A 25,525-nucleotide genomic window follows, 5' to 3' on the forward strand; every position below is an offset into this window, starting at 1 on the left:
CTGGGATTCAGATCTTTGGGAATGTGTCTTCCTTACAGCAGAAACAAAAGAGGATGTAGCCTGGGCCTGGCGTGGTTTTCTGCATGACAAAACACATTTGAAATGGGGAATTACTAAATGGATTTAAGAGGAGGTTTCTGAGAGCAGAAATGATTTTGAAGAAGCTTTAAGCTGAAAGATGCTTGTGTTGAATTCAAGTTGCAGACGGGCGTCTCAGGATTGATACTTACAGCAAAAAGATTGCAGATCTTAATCCTCTAAATCTCTTTAAGGTTTGAACTTATATTTATGTCAGTTATAATGGACTGAGGGATTCGTGCCTTCACAAGAAGGGCATAGATTATTTTCTTGTATGCCCCTACAACTCTCCAAACACTTCTCATGAACTGAGACAGATGGAGGAAGGCTCCCAAGGTTCTGGATGCAGTGGTGTGTATGTGCATGCGTTGTCTTTTCTCCAACCAAACTGATTGCTTTAATAAAAGACATTACTTTTCCCTACAAGCCTTTCCTCTTTGGCATGTTTAGATCACCTCAGCTGCAGCACAGCTCTTAAGACACAGATGATTTGCTTGGGAGATGAGACTAGGTGACCTTTTAGGATTCCTTAAAGTTCTGTTTTTTCTCCGATTGCCATTAAATACTTTGAAATTTAAAATGAATAGGGCAATTTCTGCTCTTGGAGCTGTTCTTTTAAGATGTCTGCAAATTCAGGAAGCCTCCACTGTGTGGTTTGTTCTGAAATCACACTTAGGTTTTGAAGGGCTTTTTCTTTCAACCATGAATACAAGAGACACATAACAAACCAATTCTGAATTTAATTATATACAGATAAGGTTTTTTTTATGTGGGATCTGATTTGAGGGGGCACAGCCCACAACAAAGAATTAATTCCATTGCAAATGAAATGGCTGTGATACTCAGGCTGTTTGAAAATTAATTAATCTGAGAGAAGGAGGAAAGCTGGAAAAAAAATGTTTTCCCTGAGATGGAAAAATGGGAATGGAGTAGATGTCAGAAAACTAACCACGGGTTTCGTGCAGTTCTTTGGACTTCACTGGCACCTGAGAATCCCAAATGCAGGCACAACTTCATTTTGCTGAGCTGCTTGGGCAGCATCCCCATCCCCATCCCCATCGATGCCTCAATCAATAATGTGTCACAGGGTTACGCTGGCCTGAGCTGCATTATATGGGAAGCTCAGTCTTTTAGCAGTGATGCAGTGCAAGTCCTTTCTTCTCTATTTCCAACTGATGGGCTCGCAGTGTACAGCAGAGCTTGGTCCTGACTCTTCAGTGTATGACCTGGCATTTTTTAAAAACATTATTCATTCCAGATGTATTACAGTAATATCTTTGTGATGCCTTAATCCTTGTCAGCAACAAGAGCTTCCATCTGTCTACAGATGTCATTAGCAAATATCTGCTTTCTGTGCCAGGGACATTAATGAAGATCTAAACCAAGACAGAGCTCAAGAATGATACTTATGGATTTTTTAGCTTTACCCAGCTTCTCTAGAAGCTAAATTTATTTCACTTCTCCTCTAATTCGCATCTGCTCAAGCTCATCTGTGAAAACTGGGTCCACCAGACAGGTGAACTTCTGGCTGTGCCATCCTTGTTGTCCTGCCTGTCACTGCTACGGGGTTGATGTCATTGGCATTGTTGAAAACAGAAGAAATAAATTTTAGCTGCAGAAGCGTATCTAGATAATCAGTGGCATCTGCCCTGTGGTCACGTAGTGACTTTACTTCTTTTCTTTCACTTTTGCTACTCGCAGAGCTGAAAAGCCGAGGAGTTCTTTTAAATCCTTCCCAGGATCAGCTTGACTTTTGCTGCTTCTCACTATATCCTTGTTTTTCTTGACTTTCTGATGCATGAGTTTGATTTTGGTTTTGTGATCAGTCCTTATTCTGTCTCCTTTTCTGCTAATACCCCAATGCATTCAATTAAGTTTGGGGTAAGATTGTTTTATTCAGGTTTTAGTCATGGCTATGACTGCACTGAAAATGAGAAAGGTCTTCTGCAGTTAAAAAATAAAATCAACAAGCCTGTCCTAAATGGTGCTTTCCACTTGGCTCCAGGTGTCACCTCCCCACCTTTTCCAACCACCTTCCATCTGTCCCCACTGATTTGGGACTCATTTTCCTGCTCGGTGCTGTCTGGAGAGTTGAGGGGCTGGAAGGTGATGGCATAGGAAACGTTCAGAGGGTTAAGACATCTTGTAGCTTTCTCTTCTCTGGCAGGATGCTTTCCAAGACTTTTACGCCACTCCTCCTTGCCCTGAGGCTATCCAAGAATCTTCTCTTGCAAATTATTCTCACACACACGCACACACCCCTCTGCCACCCCGTGCTGGGGAGATGATAGCAGAATGTGCAATTTGCAGAAATTACATGGCAAGCCTCTGACATCCTCCATCCACTTTGTTCTGCTATTAGTTTACTTTATCAAACTTCGTCCTTCTGGCACTGGTATTCTTGATTACAAAGTGGCTGTTGTTTAGACTTCCATTTACTGTAAATTAAATTAACTTGTGATCATTTGATCCTGAGTTAGTACTTATTTCATCCCTAATTCTAAATGAAGTACTTACTGAAACCGAGCGTAATGCAGAACCATCTCTTGTTAGTTCAGGGAGTGTTTGTGGAAGAAGCCTGTTGGATATTCCTGGATATACCAGCCAGACCTTACTGTCAGCATTAGCATCTGTTCTTCCATTTATACTTGGGGAATTTATTCTTCCGTAATAACATGGTTCCTGGTGTTACTATACTAGAAAGTCTCTCTCCCTGTCTCACGTGAAAGGATCGAGCTTGAAGGCAGAGCTACCCGAGCAGAATGTTTTCATGCTTCCCCAAAGATGACACCAGCTGTTGTCACCGCTTCCCTCTCTAAATTTAAGAAAACAGCGTTTCTGTGTATATTTTGAGGGGAGAGGGTTTGGCTCCTTCGGGCTGGCTTCTGCCTAACTGTCTTTTGAACTGTAACTTCAAAGCGCGGGCTTGTTTCCTAAACGCTGTTGGGAGGCTCGTTCGGAGGGAAGGATAATCTAGTGGCTTGTTTGTTTTTGATAGGGGCTTGGAGCTCTTCCAGTTGCTCGATAGCAGGAGTCCATCTGTGATAGCAGCATCCGTGCCGCGGCACTGCCGAACGCACAAACCCTAATAGCGCTGTGGGCAAATGGCAGACCTCAGAATGAAGGAAAAAAAGATATTTATAAGGCGGCTTAACTCCAGGCTCGCCGGAGGAAGTTATCCCTTGTGTGTCTCTCTCATCCTACTAGCAGAAGCGTTGGCCCCCTGGGTTGCCTGGCTGAGCTCCTCCGCTGTAATGGTCTGTTCGTGCAGTGGTGGCTTAAGCAGAGATCCGCCGTTAGTCATTTTGATTGAATCTTCTTAGGCTATTTTGGTCGCAGATCAGCGTAGGTGCTCCTATGGGGATGGTAAACCCCGTGGCTGGTGTGGCCGAGGCAGGCGAGGGCAGGTGTCTGCATCCTCATGTGCCCTTGTAGTGTTGGTGTGTGGCTTCTCTTGGAGCACAGCGGACGGGTGGGTTCTCGGGAGGAGCATTAAAGTTAAATATAGTAAGACTGCCTGTTGTTGCCATCTTGGGGGAGTATCAGGCAAGGCCTGTCACAGGCGTGCGTTGAGACGAGAGGCAGGCTGGGACTGGCAGGGTGGCACTGGCTCTCCTCCTGGCCCCGGGTCTATGTTTTCAGCTGCCGAGAAGAATCCTCTGGCTCCATGTGCAACCTCTGCTTCTTCCTCTCTCTCCTCCCAGAGCATCCAGACAAGCACTTTCCAGGCAACACCTGTGTCTTAATGATTTTAATGAGCTTAATCAGTTCCCTGGGTGTTTCTGTTGCTGTTTTCAGTATCTTTGCTGTTGCTGTCATTATTTTCTAGTGCTTAGTGGAGTATGAGAAGCAATTGTACAGGGTTACTGAAGATTTCCTAGCTGAATATTCTGTTTCTTTTTATTTGGTACTGGGGACTAACTGGTATTTATGCTGCTTATTGCTACCCGGAGATCTCATCAGATACTTTTACTTTAGTTCTTTACTTGTACCTGTGGTGGAATTGGCTTTCACAGATACAGAGCTGGCGTTTTGCTGAACCACATCTTCCTTTATTCTTTCTGGGTTGTTTTAGTCTCTGAAGGCTTCTTGTATAGATCTTGTTTGCTTGTTGCTAACATGTAGTTGTGAGATCTGCCCAGCTTGTGAATTCCTGTATCGTATTCCTCCTGGACTCTTCCACGTTGCTATTGAAGAGACTAAATGAGGACCCGGCGTAGCCTGGTGCTTGCCTCCATCTGCGCTGCTTTGCGTGTGTGTTGGAAGCAACACTGTGGCTGTAACTCGGCTCTTTCTTTGTGCATCCCCCAGGTGCATCCATTGTGGAGTTGTCTTCATGACCCTTGCCATGCTGAAAGTGCACATCCACGAGAAACACTGCGAAGTCTTCCACAAGTGTTCTTTTTGCCCGATGGCCTTCAAGTCGGCCGACAGCACCACGGCTCACATGACCAGCCAGCACCCAGCAGAGCCTCACAAGACTACTCAGTAAGTATTTTGGGTTTATCTCTTCTTCTCCTTTGCTGGGTAGCTCCAGGATTCCCCCTTTCCCTCCCAATTTTTTTCTATTTTTGGTTTCCATCCTCATATGAGAAGATCTGCTGCTTTGTCTGCCGGCGGGGGTCCGTTCCTAGCCACAGCATGCTCTCCTTGGTACGAACACGGTCTCCTGGGTAGGAGGAGAGGAGTTTGGGCAGGGAAGAGCTGAACATCCGTAAAAGGAGCTTAATTGTCGCCTCTTTGTCAGGCAGGACCCACAGTGGCACCTCTTGGTAGATGGCTCCAGGGCAACTGCTGCATCTGGCACTTGAAAGGAAGAGGCACTCGAAAGGAAGAGGAGAGTTATGCCATGCAGCGTTGCCCCCAAAAATCACTAGAGAGAAACCTCCTGTTTTTTCCACTCTGTAGCTTTCCCCTCCAAGGCTTGAGCTAGTGCCGAAAATGTGTGCTTTACGGGAGGAACTATGGAAAGGTGGGATTGAAAGTAATGTGTAGCTAGCTAGTATACTTTGAGTTTGCTCCCATCTGTCTGCACTTACCGACACACACACACACACACACGTAGGTAGTTATGCATATGCATAGAAGTAAACTTATTTTTAGAAAGCTGTGGTACGTGCCTGAGGCATTTTGTTGTTCTTCCCAGTTGAGTTAATGGTTCAGTTGTCCACGTGGGTGTGTGTTGACAACACATTGAGAGCACAGCCCTCCTCAGAAGCCCATCCCTTTCTGAAGTTGCTGAGATAACTTTTTCCACTGTCTTCTTAAGATAACTAACAAAGAGAGACTGAGTTTACTTTTTTTAATTGTTCCAGGGTGATCTACAAATGCTCTTGCGAGACGGTCTTTAACAAGAAGAAGCTGCTCCAAGAGCACTTCCAGCAGAACACCAACAAGCTGTTAGTGGGAGTGTTTAAGTGCCCACAGTGTCAGCTGGTGTATATGCAGAAACAGCAGTTGATGCAGCACGTTAAGGTAGGTAACTCCCACCACGTACTGATAGGAGGCCCTATTTTTTGAGTTCACGGAGAGTTTATGTCAACTGTGTGAGGAAATTGGTTGAAGAAGTGGAAGGTTCTTGAGGAATATATTAGTAGAAAAATAGACTACAATGATTTACAGTATTATCTGGAAACATTGTGTTAGTTGGTAATAGTGCAGGCAGTTACTCTCATCTATATGTAATTTAACCTTATGACAAAGGCTTGTTTTCTACGGGTAGATCTTTTTGATTTTTAATTGTTCTATATTAAACCCAAGGAAGTGATTAAACCGGGGCAGGAGCTTTGTCTTTGGTTGGGAGACAGGGAGAAGTATTCTCTGCCCACAGTATTGCTCAATTTATATAATGAAAGCTGAATCTCCATCTTTTGGGTGCTCACCTAGAGAGCTTTGGCCCCTTTGCAGCTGCCTCAGAGAGAGGCTGCATGGCATTTAACGCCCCGCTTCCCTGGCTGCTCCACTTGCCTGCAGAACCACGCCAGATTGCAAGAGAGGAGTTACAGAGGCAGAAGCGATTGCCCTGGAGGTACCAGCCTTGGGGAGGTGGGACCCCCGCCTTGCGTGCGTCCATGCTGGCACCACTCAGGCTGCTCCAGAAGATGGTCTGAAGTGGATAGTTGTGTGCAACCCCAAAACTTGGTGGAAATGGTGGTCTGGCGAGTGCTTCGAACCTGCCCTCCCTCAGTAACGACTCATATTGCAATGAGCACTGCAATAATCTCACCATCATTCATCGCTCTTTTATACATATGAAAAGCCGGTTATTGTCCATTTGGTGGTGTTTTCTAGCAGGATGCGTGTGAGGACTTGCAGATCTGATTATCCATAAATGTGTGAGTGCCACGTTTTTCTGTTGTCTTAGTGTGTTTCTAGGTACAGTGTCTAACAACACTGCCATGGAAGTCCTCTCGGAAGATTTCTTGGTGGCATTCTGAAGAAAGAGCTTGCACAGTCTTATTTCCCTTTGATTAGAAAAAAAAGTTACTTCTTTTTTTTAATCAGTGACTTTATTTTGTTTATACTTAAAAAGCAAGAAGATTCGTTAGCTCACTCCTAAAAGCAAAAACCATTCAAAACTACTTCTTTGCTCTCTCCCCCATGCCTTTAACTTGCAAATCTGGAAATGCTTTGCATGCAGTAATGAATTAAAATTTGAAGCCCTCCTGTGAAGTTGATGATTGCTAATCTTCCTGTATTATAGCTAGGAAAATAGAGTTGAGATTAAGGCTGAGACCTTCAAAGAGGCATTCAACCCCAATGCTAAAAGACGGCTTGAGTTGAGGTACACAACTTGTTGCGGCTCATTTGCAAATCTCACCCCCAGGGACCTGCCTGCAGCAGTTTGTGCACCAACACCCTGACATCTCCGCTACAAAGCTTTTGTCTTTTAACCGCGAGGCTGTATTTGGCCATCAGCAGGTCTTTGAGATGGTAATTGAAGAAGGCTTTTTGGCTGTGGCAGGGTAGTAATTGCACTAACCCATCTCCTCTCCTATCAGATCCTGCTCCTTTATGCAATATAGAGTTTATAGGAGGTGCTGTCTAATGCGTGCGTACATGCAAAATAAAGAAACTGTGTGCCTTCTCATCTTTCCTGCCTTTCCGTTGTTAAAGCGTAAGAGTAGGAGTTAGAAGGTCTGGTTCCTGTTATTGATTCTGCGGAGAAGTCAGTTCATTTTTCTGTGCTGCTTTCCCCCCCCCCCCCGCCCCAGTGGTGTAATAACAGGAGAAATGGAGTAATGGGTACTAATGTACTCTTTGCTCAGAAAACACTCTTGAGATTTCCAGATGAGGAGAAAGGTGTTACCCTAAATAGCTGGCAATGCTGTGGAGCAGCTGTCGTTGCCCTGCCATTGCATGAAAGAGCTTCTGCGGACATCAGCTGGATCAGGTGCAAAGCACACAGGCTTCTCAGATGAGACCTTGGGTTTTGAAGTTTGTTTGGTGTCTAACCCGCAGAAAGACTTCCAAAGGCCTGGGGCCTTCGTGTGTTGAAACTTTACCCGTTATTAATTACTGTTCACAAATGAACCTCTAAATTATCCTTTTGTGTGGATGAACTGTTGTTGTTCCTAGGGGAGTTTCTTGAGGTTTCTTTGGTATGTCGCTGTTTTACTTGTTTTTGCTTTCCCACAGCTCTTCGTGTCTGGATTATTTTCCTTATGTTCAATTTTCTTTGTTAAAATAACTTTTTGGGGGACTTTGGATTTTGGCCTGTTGAATAACCAAAGACCCTGGAGACGTATTCCTTATAAGGCTGGTTTCTGGCTTTATGCTTGCTTTTATTTGTCAGGAGCGAAGTTTTGAACCCTGACAATGTAAATAGCAATAGACGGCGTGGAATTGAAGAAAGTAGGGTTGGAGAGACTGAGAGGTTGTCTCTTCCCGTCCCTTGAGCAAAGATAAAGCAGCTTTGGAGCCCCCAAGATAACAGCAAACGTTTCATTCAGAGCTTACCAAAGCTCTGTGTTTTTAGAGCTTACGCTCTTGAAATAATGACAATTAACATTTCTCTTCCATTACATCTTCCCTGTTTAACCAGAGTTCTCAGAGCTCATCCAAAATGTTAAACAGGCAGCACCCAGGAGCGGCTGTTGTCATGCAGGAGACATAAATAGAAGCTTCATGTTTCTTGGGAAAATCTCTCGCCAGGGGAAGCACTGCAGGCAGCTTCAAGGGGAAATGGGAAGATATGCAGGAGCAAGACATCAACTTATTGGTTTGGGGGGGTTAAATTATTTATTTAAATAATAAATGTTATTTATTTATAAATGTGTATAATATGAATTACATATAAATGTTATGTGTGATTCCATTATTATTGTTATCCAGGGTGTTCATGGAGTCCCCCAAAATCCTGAGGAGCTCTCAAACTTTCGACAGAAATCTGAGAAGGGATCACGGAACCAGGTTTATACCCCACCAAAGGAGCTGTCGGTAGCCAACGGGACTTCCCACTCCTCTCTGCTGAGGAAGGACATGAGGGTGGAAGGACACAATCCCGAATCTAAGTCCAGACTGAGAAGAACTGGTTGGACTTGCAAGGAATGTTCACAGTGGATCCCCGATCGGGAAACCTATGTGTCCCACATGAAGAGAAGTCATGGAAGGGTAAGGACTCAGATGAAACACTTCAACTAGGTAACAAGATATTTTTAGCAAAAGAGTCTGATAATGGTTAATATTTGGGGCAAAAAGAAACTGAGAATCTGTTTGCCAGCTCACTGAGGAGTAAGCTCAGGGCCAGAACAAAAAAAATGATGTAGCCTGTTGTAAGCACACTTTCTGTCCTTGATCATATACTCTACAACCTGCGTACCTCGTCCTCTTTGCTGTTCCTTCTCCCACTGCATCTAATATCAGGCTTCCTCTTCGGCTCTTCTGGGTAAGTGGATGGAAAGTCGTGTCTTCTCCAGTTGCTGGTTCAACAGTCTGATCTAAACTATCTATACTCAAAGTTATAGAAGGACATACAGTTCCTTTACATGATGTATTGTTTGGTAGGTATCACTACATCTAACTGGGGAAGAGTAACAGACTCATGCAGTGCGCAGAGCTATCATTAGAAGAACTGTAAACCTCAATTTTGTTGGTTTCATCCAGCTCAAGCCTTGTGTTGCCTTGACCTACTTCTGTCAAACTAATCCTTGCTCGCTGGCAGAACATAGGCCAAGATGTTGTGTGCAGCCAGATTTCTCAGTAGTTTGGCATCAGGACTTCTTGTTTGATGTACTGAGTCACCCTTCTTGAGTCCCATGAGCAGAGGCTGTGGAAATCTGGATCACAGTCTTTGATTCCTTCTAGCTTGACTTGGGGAGTGCTGGATTATCCCACTTGATAAGTATCAAGAGAAGAAGATGGGGGCAGGGTGAGAATACTGGATTTTCCCATTTGAATTCTATAGAAGTAGGAAATTTGCCAAATATTTTAAGTTCAATACATATATGTATTCATTAAACAAGTCTAAGAAGACTTTAAATGGAATGCATGCATGTTATCCGAAGGACTGTAGGAAAAGGAGGAGGCTAGTTATGGGGCAGAGTTGCGTAGGGGGACGTGGATATCATACATGGATAACAAGCGGGACTGTGTGATGCTCTTTAACATCTTGCCCTTTTATTGTGCTGAATTATGAGGAGAGAGAAGGGTACGTGGACTTGTACTTCACACTGGGGTCCTGCCTTCTTCTGGGGCAGAAGGCACCTTCCACTGAATTAATTCTGCAGAGAGTCCTGTAGTGAAATGAGCCCACAGGAGAAGCAGCTAATGCAATTCCTATTAAAAAAAAAAAATAATCAGGCATGTGCTTTAACTAGTCCTGATTTTTATAAGACCAGTGCTGGTATTAGCCAACTGTTGGGCTGAGTATAAGTGGGACCTCAAAATCTCAGTGATCTTTATCAGTGGAAGAGGGATTTTTTGCACCTGAGAGGTAAGCTCCAGATGAAGAGCATGGGAATGTTAGAATCCAGTCAGTGCCTTCCATCTCCCTGTTATTAAAAGATATTTCTGTTCTTCTGCTAGTCTATGAAGAGATATCCCTGTCGACAGTGTGAACGCTCATTTAATGCCTCCAACAGTCTGCGTAGACACATCCGCAATAATCACGACACAGCAAAGAAAGTTTATACTTGCTGGTACGTACTGAATGCCACTTTTCAAATTTGTTTTCAACGACAGGCTAATCCTTGAAATTTGGAAGCCCTTTGTAATAGATCGTGTCTGCTCCTATCTACTCCAGGCTATAAGTTACTGAGGGAGAGTGAGAAGAAGAATATGTTAAACATGAGAGACTTGGTGGCTAAAATAAGTCCTTGCTTTTGACTGCACAGTGCCCTTTGGAAACTTAGGGTAAGGTTTGATTTGAGATCTGCAGGTGCAAAATGAGAATTATATTGCGCACCCTTGTGGAACAGCCAATAAAATTTTGGGCCAATCTTCCGCTGCTTCGTGGTTGGTGTAGTCATGCATCACTCTTGTGCCCTCCCCATGAAAAAATGGTACAAAAGGTGTGTAAAATCCTAATGACGCAGGGCACTAGATCTTGCCACCACTTTACACAGGCAGAACTGACTGCACGAGCTGCAGGGCAATGGAGAATTAAGCCTGCTGGATTTGCTTGGGAAGACGCACCTCAAAGTTGGAAAATGGATTTGGAGACTTCAGACGAGCTATGTAAATCAGCAGTGAATGAAAATCATTGCTGGTGAACATATTGTAACTGTGAATACAGTCTCAGTTCAGGACAAAGCCCGGTGCTTACAAAACTGCCTCTGCAACTACTGCGTTCTCATCTGCTGTTGCAGAATAAGTCATACACCGAGCGACCGTGCAGACTTGCTTCCTGTCTCATTCTGAGACATCCTTCTGAAACAGAATTAAAGCACATGTGTGTTCGAAGGGAAGTTTGCAGTCATGTAGGTTGGGGATTTTTTTTATTTAACTAAAATTTTGGTTTAATGCAAGTGTTTCTGAAGAGTGTGCTGTCACTTTACTGACTTAAGTTACTAAAAGCCTGTCGAAGAGTACATCCCTCACGTACTTTATTTCTTTGAACTGCCTAGTGAGCCACAGTAGCTTTTAGTAAATGGATAAAGTATTGGCATCACCACTGGGGCCTGATAGGAATACATTCCTGACGCATTTTTCAGCCAGGACTTCTAAACTTTCCATCTCTTGTATCTGTGTTCTGACTTGGGACTTCTGGAGAAGATGAAACATTGGCTCCCAGTATGTTTCATTCTGCTTTAAGTTTGTGGGTGATGGTCTTTGGCGTTACGTGCACCTGATTTGTATAAATCTATTCTCTCTGGATCAGATGTTTTCAAAGTGGAGTGTGTCAGAATCAAAACGAACATAAAGGCTAGCTGGGAAGAAGGATTTGTGTAGAAATACCTAACAACCTGGGACGTGCCAGCCTATTGTGTGCATTAGCTTGTGCAGGCCCTGGAGTCCAGTTTTTCTATTACTTTTCAGAACAACACACAGTTGTGGATCCCCAGCTTCACCCAAGGGTCCATGGTCATGCCATGTTTACAGCAAAGACACAGCTAGAAATTCAAGTGAATTGTGGTTGTGTTTAATTCTCAAGTTGTAGTTGCTCCTTCTCCAAATCTGTTGATAAAGTCTTAATTGGAGAGTAGTTGTGCTCTCTTTAATCATTGTAGTGGGAGACTTACTGAAATCACAGCACGCCTCAAATGAAACCTCTTCCTTGAAATACTTGTCCCAGCATCTCCAACAGCTGCTCTTTGTTTGGATCCGAGGTCTTCTGTTCAGTCTCCCCTTTGATCCCTCTTCGTTTGTCCAGAGCGCTGTTCTAAAAATCTCCTTCGTGGCTGTTGCTCGCAAATCCTCCCATCTCTTTGAATTCCTCCTCAGCTCCTTTCTGTGCTCTGTAAGGCATCACATCTCTGCCGCTCCTTTTCTTTTTTCTTGGTTGCTGGTGTCTGTTCTCCTTCTTCCCACCAGGCAGTTTGTATCAGTCTCACCTGCTATTCCCTTCAGGGGTTTTGACGCCTTAACTTCGTGTCGCCCTCTTCTCCTGGATTTCCATGTGAAGCGTGAGTAAAATTTGTCATTGATCCGACAACTGAGTATTTTTGTGACTCCAGCATGCCGTCTTGTAGGTAACCTCCCTCTGGCTTCTAACATTTCAAGCTGTGATTTCCCCTTCTCCCCCTACCCTGCTTATGTCTCTGCCTTCTGTTAAATTTGTAGGGAGAAACCAGTGAGGGAGGAGTTGCTTGAACACACTCCTGCCAAGCTTGTCACTGGAGTAATTCAGGTTAGGAAAGCATCTTTTCCTGCTCACAGGAAAAGAATTCTAAATTAGGAAAAATTGCAAAATATTCTGATATTTTGTGTATTTTCTTTCATAATTCACTTCGTTATTGTTACGAGAACTTGCTCTTATTTTCTAGGTCTTAAGTACAAACTGTCTGGAACGCTTGATTTTCAACATGTTTATTTTTGATAAATACCACTTAATAACCTCTCATCTTTCCTCCATGAGGGAGAAAAATTCCATCATTATTAAATATTGATTTATCATCTAAGCGTTTCCTGTTAAAAAACAGAAGTATTTAATGAGCACGTCTACATTTTCACCTCATTACTGACTGTTGTTTAACTTCCATCTAGTTACTGGAAGATCAGTAGGAATCTTCTTCTCTCCTTTTAAAAGATGTCTTTGTTGCCCAGAGACACTTCATCACCTCTCTGTTGCTTTTCATCCCTTGCTGCCTACATTTCAACTGCAGTTTGTGCATTTCAGAGAAGTCCGGTGTTACTTGCCTCATTGCTTGGGTCGATGTGTAGCTGATGGACCTTTCCCACTGTCACACTGGCAGGCAGCAGAAGGGTACAAAGTCAATCTTGGGTTTCCCAATTGCTAACGGAGACCTCTGCGTGCTTCACCATGCTGCAGGGGGGTGGTTTATGTGTCTGCAAGACATGGCGCTTACTTCCAGTAGACCTCGGTCATCCAGGAGTGAAGGTTAACAGATGGCACATCCCCTTCACATCTCCTTTTGAAATATCAACGGTGCTCTCTCGCAGCTCTTGAATCCTACCAAGTTTTAACAAGAATAGCTACATATAAATGATGCGTGCATGAGGTCTTCTGCCTAGGTTATTGTTATTAAAGTTGAAAGTTCGGTTTTGTAAGAATTTTAAGTGTGTTGTGATCCACATGGTCTTGTGGATGTGATGCTGCACTGGTGCTTGGGAACGCTGGGTGCAGAACCTGGTTCTGCTGCAGGCCTCCTCGGTGTTACACAAGTCATGAGGTCCCTCTGTCTTATCTGAGAGTCGTTTTTCTCCCATTCATTTTCCATCTTGATTATTTATCTTGTACTTGTGTAGCATGTATCACAGTGGGCCTGATCTCCGCTAGTCCCTGTATTTATTTAGCACTGTGCTGTAAATAAGATGTGCCCTACTTTCACTCTCATTCATGCTTACTGTGGTAAATTCTAAACTGTTCTCAGTTTCTCTCAGGGGTAATATTTTATTATTAAAACGATGATTCGCTGTGTATTTTGGTAATCTAATAGTACATTACTCACCAGCGTCTGTCTCCAATGACACCTATTGGTTTGGCACGTAACGAAGAGCTGTTTAGATGGAAACAAATAGCTGGGCATTTCCTCTAATAAATTTTCTTCCTTTTTGTATTTCCAAGGTACTGCACAGATGAAAATCAGACATTTCCTCAGCCGTTCATGCTGGAGAATCACATCAGCCTCATGCATGGCATCAAAAACCCAGACTTATCCCAGATGGCCAAAGCAAAAGCTCCAGAGAGAGACACAGCAGAAGTAACTGATACATTTTCATTGAAAAATAAATGTACCTGGCGAGTAGCTGTTCACTTAGGGTGTTGTGTCGAGCTGCAGCCTTGCAGCAGTCAAGCCCTCTCGTCCATATGGCAGATTTCCTTCCCCTCCTCTCAACTCCATCCAGTTTGCTTCTCTCTGGCAGTGTCATGATCAGAACTGAAAGTGCAGCTGAGCTGCAGCAGCACCAGGGCAACGTATCTTGCATTTTTCAAGATATTCTTGAATGTGCGGCCCTGTGTTTTACTGGCCTTTTTTCAGTCTACTTTGTAACCAGGTCTAATTTAGGTTTGTTCTTACCCTTATTTTCCCCTGCCACTCTGTTCATGAGCCTGGAATATTTTTCCTCTTTCTCCCGTGTTTTTTCTGCTAGTTACAAAAGATTTCTGTTTTAAAATACTTATTAGATCCATTACCTACGAGAACTGCATTCCTCCTAAGTAGGACTGTGTAATTTTTTTCAGCAAATGTAGCTGTCCAACTAATTTTATTTTGGATTGGTTTGGAGTGGAGGGTTGGCTGATTGCTCCATTTACTTAAAAAATAGACGTACGTTTTCCGTATCACTGCAATTTATCGTTCGTCTGTACCCTAGCATTGAGGGATCGCAGCCAAGACCGACTCCCCTCTGTATTTATGCCGTAAGGAAACCTGGGGTAACTCAAGAACTCACTTCCATGAGGTGGTGGCTGCTTCCCCCAAGCAGAGCCGACGTACCAGGGCACCCGGCTAAAGGGAGGCAGAGGGTGGCTTCACGTGGCTCCAGCTGGGTCTGCAAATACAAGCCTATAAGCTGTAGCCTAAACAAAGACTGCTCAGTGCTGCTGGATAAGGAGATAACAAAATCACGTGAAGGGACATACGCAAGTGAGCCATCCTCGTGGGAGGAGAAGCACGCTGCAGGATTATAAGACAGAGGGGATGAGTTAATGAGAGATGCCATGAAGAAAAAGCCTGAGTGGAGGGGAAAATGTTCAGAGTTAAATCTGAGCAGCATTGTCTGGGCTAATGACTGTCCCTGTGTCCCTCAGCTGTCCCTGCTCTGTGGGCTCCTCCTTCCCACAGCAAGTTCACATTCTCTTTCCCCATCACGTTTCTGCCCAGCCAGCCCCTCCCAGGTCTCCCATCTCACGTCGCAGGACAGCAGTCGAGATCCTGCGTGTTGGGATGAGGTGTTTGGGTACTGGTAGGAAAGCAATGCAACAGGAGTCCCTAGGCATGGCTTCGTTTAGTTTGTAGCAAAATACCGACGTGTATTCACCCTCCGGTGTCTTCACACCGTGTGGAATTTAGCACTTATTCTTCCGCGGGCTTGAACAATAAAGTAACTTTTTAATCTTATTTTTTTAAGGCAAGATCTCCAAAGAGGATGGCAACGGATGAGCTGGGTCAGGCAGAGACCGCTGCGGGTTCAGACGCGCCGCCAGCCAAAAAACTGAAAGCGCATTGGAAATGTGCTAAATGCGGATTTGCGACAGACATCAGTACTGAGTTTCAGGAACACATACCTCTGCACAAGACAGACAGCTCCACCTACCAGTGCTTGTTCTGCGGCTTGTGCTACACCTCTCACATCTCTCTGAACAGACACCTCTTCATTGTTCATAAAGTAAAAGATGAGGAGGAGGAGGAGGAGGAAGAGGAGGAGGAGGAGGAGGAGGAGGAAGAGGAGGAAGATGATGAAAGGCAGAAGTTACAAAGGGAGATGAGTGAGAACGGACATGAGGGGTATAATGGCGAGATGAACACTACGGCGGAAGAAGAAAACCTGAAATGCAAAGAGTGCAAAAGTGACTCGGCTCTTTGTGAACACAGTCAGACGTGTGGCGTGGAGGGTCCTAATAGCACCTCGCAGAACAATCATTCAAAGTCTCTTAAGACTTAAAAACAAAAAACCCCTTTTGGTTGGTCGGGGATTTTTTGTTGGGGGGTTTTTACTCAAATTACAGGGTGGGGATGGGGTGAATCTTTGAAATATGCTGTTGATTTCTTGGGATGGACATTGCTTTCCGTTAACTTCTATTTGTAAGGGAAATTTAAAAAAGAAAAAAAAAAAACCCTGCCATTGCATCCTAAGCACTAACTCTCTGCCAGACCAGAGAGGTGAAAAGGGAAAGCAGGGCGAGAATCCTCGCTGGAGCTTGTCCAACTCCTGAGGATCAAGGAGCACTTTCTGCAGCTGCAGTTTCCTTAAGATGAGCTCTCTTCCTTCGAGTGTGCACTGCCTCAGCCTCTGCCCGGAGCCCCAGCCTTGCCTTCCCTATCTCGCTTTCTTTCTCCTTCTATTTATGGCTTCTTTTTTTTCTCTTCCCATCCTGCCTTTGTTTTACTCATTTTCACTCATAACGCTGTCTCAGCAAAACACGCTTGTCAGGACCGTGCTGGCCGATCCGGGATCTTCTGCGTTACACGGGACGGGTTCAAGCTGTAAGTTGTGCTGATTTAATTGCCCGAATAACAACCGTATTTTCCAAAAGGCAATTTAATGAAATGTCTTGGACCTGAATCATCCTGAAAGAGAATTTTGTAGCCCCCGTCCTCTCGGGTGAGCACAGCTCAGAGCCACGTGTCGCGTTAAGGAGGGCCTGGTGCCCCTCGGGGACTCGCTGGCTGCGCGTCAGTGGAGTTGCGCTGCTGGAAGCTGTCCTGGGGGTGGGTGCAGCCGGGCCCGGTGCTCGGTGGCTCATCCCGGCGGGGAGCTCAGGCAGAGCCGGGAGGCAGGTCGGCACCATCCTCGGAAGGGGAAAACACCCCCTGCCCCGGTCCCTGGCGTCAGCTGGAGTGAAACCGTCCCGGCGTTCCTGACAGCGTCGGCTCAGTGCCAGGGCTCGCTGACTGGCTCGCGTTGAGCTGCTGTGGCAGAGGAGGGGCACGCAGCCCGCAGAGGCGTCAGCAGAAGCGGGAACCACTGTCCTGTGGCGCTGCGAGGGCTGGCGCTCCATCGGTAGCGCTTCTCCCGCTGCGGCTCGGTGTTACCTGCCACCTGGGAGACGTTTCTTTCTGTGTAGTCATATTGACTCTCTCTTTCCTCACTCATTCCCCCGTCACACACGTGCTTCGTGTAATATAATTATCTTCTATACCATTATTTTTTTTTTTATTATGTTGAGCCAGAACCCTGCTCGTTATTGTTTACTATGACGATGTTTAAATAATTTAAGAACTATTTATCTTATTGCATTCGGATCGCTCACCTTCTCGTCTCGACGTGTTTTGATACGAACAGTTTGGACTCTTTGTATTTTTTGATACGGTGTACGTTAGCCTAGGGGATGTTTTACCAGGTAGCCTACGTAGAGTTAAGGATAGCAGGGGGCACTCCCGAGCCATCACGTATCTATTTAACCCGCAGCGGCGTTTGTGCCTTGCTATGATGTTTACTTCAAAGTATTGCAAATAAAAGCATCCAAGGGTGCCTGCCTGGGCGTCGTTCTTGGCTCCGGCCGCCATGGCCGCCCCTCAGCCGCCGCCTCGCTGAGAGGGCGGGGCCGGAAGCGGCGGTGACGCTGGCGGAAGCGGCGGCGGAAGCGGAAGCGGGGCCGGGCGGGCGGTGCTGCCGCTGCGGTCGGTACCGGCGATGCTGTCGCTGGACTTTCTGGACGATGTGCGGCGCATGAACAAGCGGCAGGTCCCGAACCGGGGCGGGGAGGGGGGGGGTCGGGTGCCGGGGGGGTGGCATCGGGCCGGGTCTGCCCTGCCCGGGCCCTGGGCCGCCGAGCCTGACCGACTTCCCCCCCCCCCCCCCTCCAGCTCTACTACCAGGTGCTGAACTTCGGCATGATCGTCTCGTCCGCCCTCATGATCTGGAAGGGGCTGATGGTGGTGACGGGTAGCGAGAGCCCCATCGTGGTGGTGCTGAGGTAAATCCCGCGGGGGCGGTTAAATGGGGGCTCGTTCAGCGGTAGCGCTCCGGGGTGAGGGGTAGAACCCCACGGGGCGTGGGTAAGGGCTGGAGAAGCGCGGGCCCCGCCGTGGCGTGGGGGTGCTGGGGCCGCCGGGCCCACCCGGAGGAGTTTTTCCAGAGGGATGGGGCAGCTGGAGGTCCCTGCCCCGTCCCTGGCGGGCGAGAGGCTCTCTAAGAATTCGTGCTCTCGTGTAACGCAGAGGAACAGTGAGGGAGGAGAAGGCAGGGGAGCAAGGCTGGCAGCCTTACGTAAAAACAGCATCTCACCTTTCCACTTCTGCCAGCCGGCTGGACTGTGCGTTAGAGAGGTGGTCCTGAGGAAGGGGAAAGGGGGGGTAGGACTTCAAAGAAATACATCGAGAGCGCAACCCAGGCGTTTCTGGATCGCACCAAACCTCCTGGAGAAATGCTCGGTGGCGTGGGTGAAAGAGACTGGAAAAAGGAAGGCCTTGAAGCAGGGGGTGACGACCCCGTTGCTTGAGGGGGATGATCCCCGTGTAAAAGCCGCGTTTGTGGCAGAGCTCGTCTTCTCATCAAGGCTGATGGCGCTTCCCGTAGTACAAGTTGTGGTAGCAGAACATCGCAGTGCACTGGTACCTCCTGCCGTGCCTGTCCGCATGCCTTGTGGCTGCTGCATGAATAGCTGAAGGATGTGGTGAGTCTTGGTTAGCGAAAAGGAAGCTGAAATCTTTGAGATGCCAGGGAATAAACTCGTATAGTGAAAAGGAGTTGTTGGGTTTTTTAAATGGGAACTGGCTTGCTGAAATGCCCAGTGAGCTTTATTATGTGTTACGTTGCATCCTTAAAAGTATCCACTAACTCTTCTTTCGCAGCTGCTTGGTTTTTTCCTGGCCTTCTAGTGAGCTGTAACATGGCCAGGAAAAGGGCAGCCTTAGCTGTACTCTTTTATATAAGGGTTATCGCTCTGTAACTGGGTATGGTTTAGGTGTTGCGTGTTGCCCTCGCAGAAGTGCCGTGCAGTAGGTTCCACCAGTGTTAACTCCCACCCTCCTACTGCCTGGGACAAGTTCCCGTGGCTGAAGTTCTTGGGCAGCCGTCGGATGCTGGCATGGATATTGCACAGGGCCTGTTCTGTGGCCGCGTTGGCCTTTCTGTGTGTTTCTACGTCAGTGTTAATTACCGCGTGCCATTTAACAAAACTCCCTCCTGATGGGTCTGTGAAGTACAGGGGAGATGTTTCACGCTGTTCCTCCCAGTAAGACAGGGGCATCAGGTCACGTCCCTTCTTCAGCGATGTGATCTTCTATTTTGAATAGCAGCTTCTGCGCTGTCTCGAGATAAAACACGAATACATGCGGTACTTGAAGTTCATCGTTTTGTTTTGTACTGCATTATTTATTTGGAATTAGGAAGGTTAGGTATTTTGTAACAATTGCCATTTACAAGACAGGAGAAAAATAACTTGAATAGCAGTGCCTGAAATGAGATCGTTAAGCAAAGTGATGAATCACAATAACAAATTTTTAGCACGCCCGTCTGTCTGTTCCAGATGGGACTACAAGAGCCCGTATGTTTTCAGTGCTTTGTTCACGAGGATGATCTATCTACCTGCAAAAAATAAAAATAAATGAAATAAAAAAAGCTTCCCACCACTGCAGTGCTGCCAGTGTAGCACTACCAATGAAGAGCTCAGAAGGCGAGAAGATGCTGCTTGTCATCAGGTTTGTTGTTATTAAGAAAACAGAAGGCTTTTCCCGTTTGGTGTGCTTTTTAACACCGGCTGCTGGCAGTGCTCTTTTCCCAACAAATCTAAGCTGCTGGTAGTGTGGTGATTGAAAATCTGATTGTAATAGAGGTTAGACACCTGCCTGGTCTCCAAGGTGGTTTTCTTAGGAGCTCTTCATTGAGGTTCTTGTGAGATTTTTCTTAAAGGGCTATAAACTCCGAAACCTGATTCTGCGTGTTTAAATATTGTTCAGTTGCTCCTCTTCTCTTTTTCAGTGGAAGCATGGAGCCTGCGTTTCACAGAGGAGATCTCCTGTTCCTCACGAACCGAATTGAAGATCCAATCAGAGTGGGAGAAATTGTGGTCTTTAGGATAGAAGGAAGGGAAATTCCTATAGTCCATCGCGTCCTGAAAATTCATGAGAAGTATGTCGAGAATTTGGGGGGGTTGTACTGCAGACGTTTAGCTAAATGGTATTTTTCCTCGTCTACTTGGGTAAACGAATAGGTGGGATGTCAGTAACAGATATCCAGGTGCTGTCGGAAGTAACATAGAAGTTTCAGACAAGTCTGCCCTCCTTGGTTTACTTGTAAAGATCATCCAGCAGAATGCACAAGCTGGGGAGCCTGTGCCAGTATCCTGGGCTCCCCGTGTCGCTTAATGTCTCCTGTGCCATCATTTCCATCCTAAGCTGCTACGTAATGTTGCTGTGTTGTCTCCTGTAGGTATGGCTGCATTTGTGTGTGTGAAGTGACTCTTGTTTGTAGAGGTAGAACGTACGGAAGAAGGGTATTTTGTGTGTAGCGTGCATTATTTTAAAGCTTGTCTTTATGGTCCTGGTTCCCGCTCTCATGCAGAGGCAGGGTGTTTCTTTTCTTCTCTGTAGGAAGTTTTGCGTTGTTATACTCGGAGTCTCTGTATGCGCTGTGCTCTCCATGTCCTGTTCGTTCTCTAAACTTTTAGCAGGTTGCATGTCTGAAGGAGTGAAGCGCAGTTGCTCTGGTTTGATGGCTGAGCAGGGCTTAGTTTTCCAAGCAAGGCTTCCTCTGCAGCCGTGAGCCTTCCTGTTTTGCTGGATGGAACTGTGACTGCTCCAGGCCAGTCTGTGGGGATACGAGCCAGCCCGGGAGGCATTTGAGTGAAAACTAAATCTTGAACTGAATCCCTGGTTCTTCAAGCCAGCTCTGAGAGGGCAACAGTTGGATGGGGTCCCAGCATCTGTTTCTGCTGAGTAAATGCCTGCTGCAATATGAATGGAGTGGAGCTGTACCAGCACTCAGAGATCTGTTCCTAGGTGAAGTGAATCCCTTGGATCGTATGTAAAGGTGGCATTTGAGGATTGCCCTAGTCAAGTGAGGTTGACGGGATAGAGAGGGTGCCTTCCCCCAAGCATGCGTAGCAGCCACAGCCTTTGGGACATCCAGACCATTTGTCTGGCCCAACGTCAAGGTTGACCAGCTTCGTGCACGTAAATAGTCCAGCTGAAATCCTGGCTGTGAGACGGTGGCACCTCTCCCAGTAGACAGAGCAGATTCTTTGCTATTCTGATTTATTCTATACCCGAAACTTTGAACAATGTCAGTCTTCAAAGTACTGTTCTTTGATACCACTAATGTAAAAATAAGGTCAGTATAATTGGTAAATTTGAGATCTAACGTTGCACGTGCACTTCTTGTGATGTCTTGGGAGCTCTTTTAAGTGAAACACTACTTTCCTCCTCCCCTATTGCATGCTAAAGGCTCAGCTGGGCTCCGGTGCTGCTGCTTGGGCTGATGATTGAAGAGGCAAGAAAGGTCAGGGTCGTCTCTCTCCGCTCTCAGCCAGCATATGGGAAGGAGAAGCAGAAATGTGCATTCTGTGCGGCATTTCATCTCCAGATACTGCCCACCCTTCTTTTTTTGCCTGGCTCTGTCTCAGCACTAGATATTAAGGTATCCAGCGTTTGTTGTTTTTTTTTTTTTTTTTAAATGTAACAGGACCATAGTGCCAATCCTAGATTCTGTGAAGTGAATCCATTCTTCAGTATTTCAGGTTTCATTTAAATAAAACAACCAACACAAACCTGATCTTTATGTTAGGAAAGGTAAAACCGAAAAATCCATACTGTGACCTGAAGCTGGGTGCTGAAGGCAGGACTCGGGTATCAATCAGTTGCTTCTTTCACTATTTAAAGAATATTTTTCTCGTGCCAGATTGGAATTCAAGAGTGTCCTCTGAATGGCTGGAGTTTCCTGTTTCTTCCTGTAGTTATGGACTGAATATGAAAACTGTGAAAAGTCTCTGTGAAAGCTGACAGGAGTGTCAAAATGAAAGAAAACAGAAACCGTGTTCTCCGTGATTTTGTGGCAACCCGGGCTTCAGTTCCAATTGGTATTGTTTCAGTGAGAAAATGGTTTTTACTTGCTAGCCTTTTCTACTTTGTTCAGAGCAAAACTGAGTTCATTCTTTATCACTAAACACAGAGTCTGTGGTCAAAATTTACTTAGTGGTTTTGGTGCAGGACAGCCAGACTGGATTTCATTCACCTTTCAGACAGCAGAGCAACTGCTGTGGGCTTCTCGCGCTGGTTCATGATAGAGCATTGAAATCTGCTCAATAAGATGGTGCGCTCCTACGCCATCAGTCTTCAGAGCTGAAACTACATTATCTGCACCTTTGGGTATCTTCATCTTTTTCCAGACTGTATCTCCCAGCTCCTAGAGTGTTTGTTGTTCCCACAGTGTGAGCCAAATGTGCTTTGAAGAAAGATCTGTTCTTTTTTTTCCCCTTTTTTTTCCTTCCAAGCTTCTCCTGTCAAGTAACACATGTTGGTATTCAGGCATGATGAAAACAGCATGAGCTCTGGAGACCTTCTGCATGCTTTCCCGTGTTGCATTTGATCTGTCGTTTCCATGAGTATGCCGACAGAATCAAGCAATGAGAACGCTCCTGCTCAGCGTCTGCCTTCAGGTGCCACAGGGAGATGACAGTGGCCGGCTGATCCCTGAGTAGTGGCACAAACTGCTGCTTAGAAGCAAGCATTGCTGGCTGTCCAGCAAGCTGAATGGAAATGACTGGGGAAGGGTGCATAACATGGTGTATAAAGCTAGAGCGTAACAGCAGCTGTTTCCAGGTCAAAGCAAAGGTTCATCTGCTCCGGGATCCTGTTTCTGGCAAGCTAACTTAACTCCTCTCAGGACGAATTAAAGACTAGAGAGAGTACGTAGTGATAATTTCCCTGCTTTCTGCAAATTACGATTTCAAGCGCAAAGTCACAGTTCTTTATTAATAGCCTCCTTTTCTTTTTACGTGGAGTATCTGGTCACTTTTTGAACTGATACAATTTTTTGGCATCCAAAATATCCTTCCAGAGAGACGTGGTTTAGTTTGCACTGTTGTTAGTTCTGCATTAGCACCTTCTCTGGCTCGTTTTAACCTGTTACCTCTGAGTTTCATTTGATGCCCTCTAGGTCTTGTATTGGAAGAGGCAGTGAAAAGCTGTTTGATTGTTGCTGTCTGTGTCGTTTGTATTGGACTACCGTCATATCTCCCATCAGTTCTGTCTTTTCCAGGCTGAAGAGTCCTGGTCTGTTGTTTCTTGTATGGAAGTGGTTCCAGACCTTGTTATCCATTTCTGAACCTTTGCCAGTTCTTCTCTCCATTTCAAAAAAGGATGTAGGGGGTTGAGAACTGCACAGAGCGTTCAAGATGTAGGCACATCGTGAGTTCATGCAGTATCATAATGGTATTGTTTGTTTTGTTCTGTCCCCCTTTCCTAATAATTTCTAAGTTTCAGCTTGCTTCTGAGTAGAACTGTATGCTTTAACCCCAAAGTCTCATTTTGGGTGGTAGTACAGAGCCCAGAACCCGACATTTGTACATGAAGCAAGAGAAGCATGAACATGAGAGAGGTCAAAAGCAAAGAGGCGATAGCTGCACCTTCGCTAGAAATGGCTCATCCTGCTGGTTCTGTTCTTAAACTCTGCCGGAAAGCTTGGCTGGGGCCAGAATTCATTCTTTCGTTGGCAGTTTTTTTCCAAACCGTCTGCTTTCCACTGCATTTGACAGTTTCCCTTTTTCATCCTGCTTGAACACGTAGGACACGATTGCTTCTAATATCTGTGTGTTAGTCTCTACATGCTTGTTCTAGAACAGCTTGTAATAAGTTCTTTTTCTCTGACTTACCTGGCTGTCTTGTCTTTGCTAGGCAAAACGGTGACATCAAATTTTTGACAAAGGGAGACAATAACGCCGTTGATGACAGAGGCCTGTACAAACGAGGGCAGCACTGGTTGGAGAAAAAGGACGTAGTAGGACGAGCGAGAGGGTAAGTGAAGTTGAAAAAGATGTGGCTTTTTACACTGCCCTCCCCCAATGCCATCTGTTAATCCCCACCTCCTCTTGAACTCGCCCTGCTGGGTTTTTGTGACCTGCCTGAAAGCATTTCAAAAGGTACTGTGGAGAGTTAAAAAACAAAGGTAGTTCAGTTCTTAGCTTGGCTTAAGCAAGGGTATCCAGCTGTGAGCTGCATCCTGAGATTTTGATGCTGGATGGACACTGATGCAAGGGCAGTGCACGTTCAGGCGTGATCGGAATTTTTGTCAAAATTATTCTGCAAGGCACAGTCTTCGCAGGCAAGCGAGATCCGAACAAGGCAGAGGCTAAAACACGCTCTGGGGCTGGTTGTCACCCAGGTCCTGCTGCTGTGGCTTCCCTGCTTGGGAGAAAGAATTCCCGAGCCTGTTGACCGTAGCCCTCGGCATGCTTGAGTGGCTCTTCCTTTGTACAAGTACCAGGGCAGTGCTTCTCCCGTGCGCACCCTTCAATACTGTTTGTTTTAATAAAACCTTTATTCTTGTAGATTTGTGCCCTATATTGGAATAGTGACTATCTTAATGAATGATTATCCAAAATTTAAGGTAAGAGCTCTTTCCTTTTCTGCCTGCTTCTCCCACCCCAGCTAAAATTACTTCATGAGAACTTCATACGCACAGGCAGAACCGTTTGCCCTGTATGTTTGCCGCTGTTACTGCATCTTTAGATGTGAATGTGCACTTTTGTGTCTTCTCTTCTTTCTCTTGCAGTACGCAGTCCTCTTTTTACTGGGTTTATTTGTGCTGGTCCATCGAGAGTAGCCTCTTGCACTGAAGTACGAGGCGAAGGTGCCATGGATTTTTTTAGATGAACGTTTTAAGTAGATGATGGTCCGATGTGCCGGGAGGAAGAAGAAAACATGCATTTCAAAGCTTCTTGCCAGTTTGGGTTTGTTTTGTTTTTTACTGCGTAAGGGCGAATGTTTGTCACAGTATTTCCAATGGTTTGTCACATTTTAGCATTTTTAGTGAGGTTTTATATTAAAAATTTAAGCCAAACTGTTCAGTGTTTGTACTTTGAAGCTGAGCTTCCTCTCGAAGTGCCTACAGGACTGTGTCCTCTAAGTCTGTGCCTCCGCTGGGCAAGCGTGACCTCTCCCTGCGCTCACAGAACTGTCAAACGGTGAGCTGTGGAGGTGATGTTTTTTCCAATTCAGAACTGGAATAAAGATTTTGCATCTCGCCCGGTATGAGCCCTGCCACGTTCTTCATTATTGCCCTGCCGAGTGCAGCCTTGTTGCCCACTTTCCCTGGGGGGTGTACCTGGGCTTTGCCGTTGCAGACTGACTCCTAGAGCCTAGCGAACTGAGTGGTCCTCTCTTTACAGAACAATAGCAGCTGCCTCTCTCATTTCTTTTTGGAGTGTAAGCAGGCCTGAGCTGTAGATCCATTCAATATTTCTATGTTTCTGTAAATCACACGGCAATAATAAAACTGCAAGGTGTTTTGGGCGGGAGATGGCAAAGGATTACTCCGTGCGTAAGCTGTCATTGCGGCACTAGGTAACAGAAGAATTGAGATGGGAAACACCCATAGCTGTTTGGCAGGGACGATTTAGTAGGATGCAATAGTGAAATTTTCTTAGTTTTGGAAACGGGTTTTAGGTCGCTAATGATCCCTGCAGCTGGCCACGTCTTACAGCTCACCTGAAAGCTACAGAAAG

The 25,525-nt window shown here is 45.8% G+C and overlaps 2 protein-coding genes across 6 annotated transcripts in view; both read left to right on the top strand.

The window, feature by feature from the left end:
- The window catches only part of ZNF592 (zinc finger protein 592), a 41,861-nt gene extending 24,528 nt beyond the window's left edge, over nucleotides 1–17,333 (top strand). Inside the window, exons 5-10 of one of the 2 annotated variants that reach the window (XM_050903094.1) lie at nucleotides 4,390–4,566; nucleotides 5,394–5,553; nucleotides 8,413–8,691; nucleotides 10,105–10,217; nucleotides 13,766–13,901; nucleotides 15,271–17,333. In XM_050903094.1, the coding sequence (XP_050759051.1) occupies nucleotides 4,390–4,566; nucleotides 5,394–5,553; nucleotides 8,413–8,691; nucleotides 10,105–10,217; nucleotides 13,766–13,901; nucleotides 15,271–15,804 (1,399 nt within the window). In that variant the 3' untranslated portion in view covers nucleotides 15,805–17,333. Of the gene's footprint in view, nucleotides 1–4,389; nucleotides 4,567–5,393; nucleotides 5,554–8,412; nucleotides 8,692–10,104; nucleotides 10,218–13,765; nucleotides 13,902–15,270 lie in introns of those variants that run through there. The other variant, XM_050903095.1, reaches the window with a different exon arrangement.
- Nucleotides 17,334–17,491: 158 nt separating this feature from the next.
- SEC11A (SEC11 homolog A, signal peptidase complex subunit) lies at nucleotides 17,492–25,052 on the top strand. 4 transcript variants are annotated; one of them, XM_050903288.1, is made up of 6 exons: nucleotides 17,492–17,547; nucleotides 17,670–17,779; nucleotides 19,786–19,935; nucleotides 23,697–23,816; nucleotides 24,351–24,408; nucleotides 24,574–25,052. In XM_050903288.1, the coding sequence occupies exons 1-6, from the start codon at nucleotides 17,497–17,499 to the stop codon at nucleotides 24,622–24,624; spliced, it is 540 nt and encodes a 179-aa protein (XP_050759245.1). In that variant the 5' UTR covers nucleotides 17,492–17,496; the 3' UTR covers nucleotides 24,625–25,052. The 4 variants fall into 4 exon arrangements, with proteins under 4 accessions (XP_050759245.1, XP_050759246.1, XP_050759247.1 ...); XM_050903289.1 differs by lacking the exon at nucleotides 24,351–24,408; XM_050903290.1 differs by lacking the exon at nucleotides 23,697–23,816.
- The last annotated feature ends 473 nt before the right edge of the window (nucleotides 25,053–25,525 follow it).

The sequence above is a fragment of the Gymnogyps californianus genome, chromosome 11 (assembly GCF_018139145.2).
Source record: "Gymnogyps californianus isolate 813 chromosome 11, ASM1813914v2, whole genome shotgun sequence".
Lineage (NCBI taxonomy): Eukaryota > Metazoa > Chordata > Aves > Accipitriformes > Cathartidae > Gymnogyps > Gymnogyps californianus.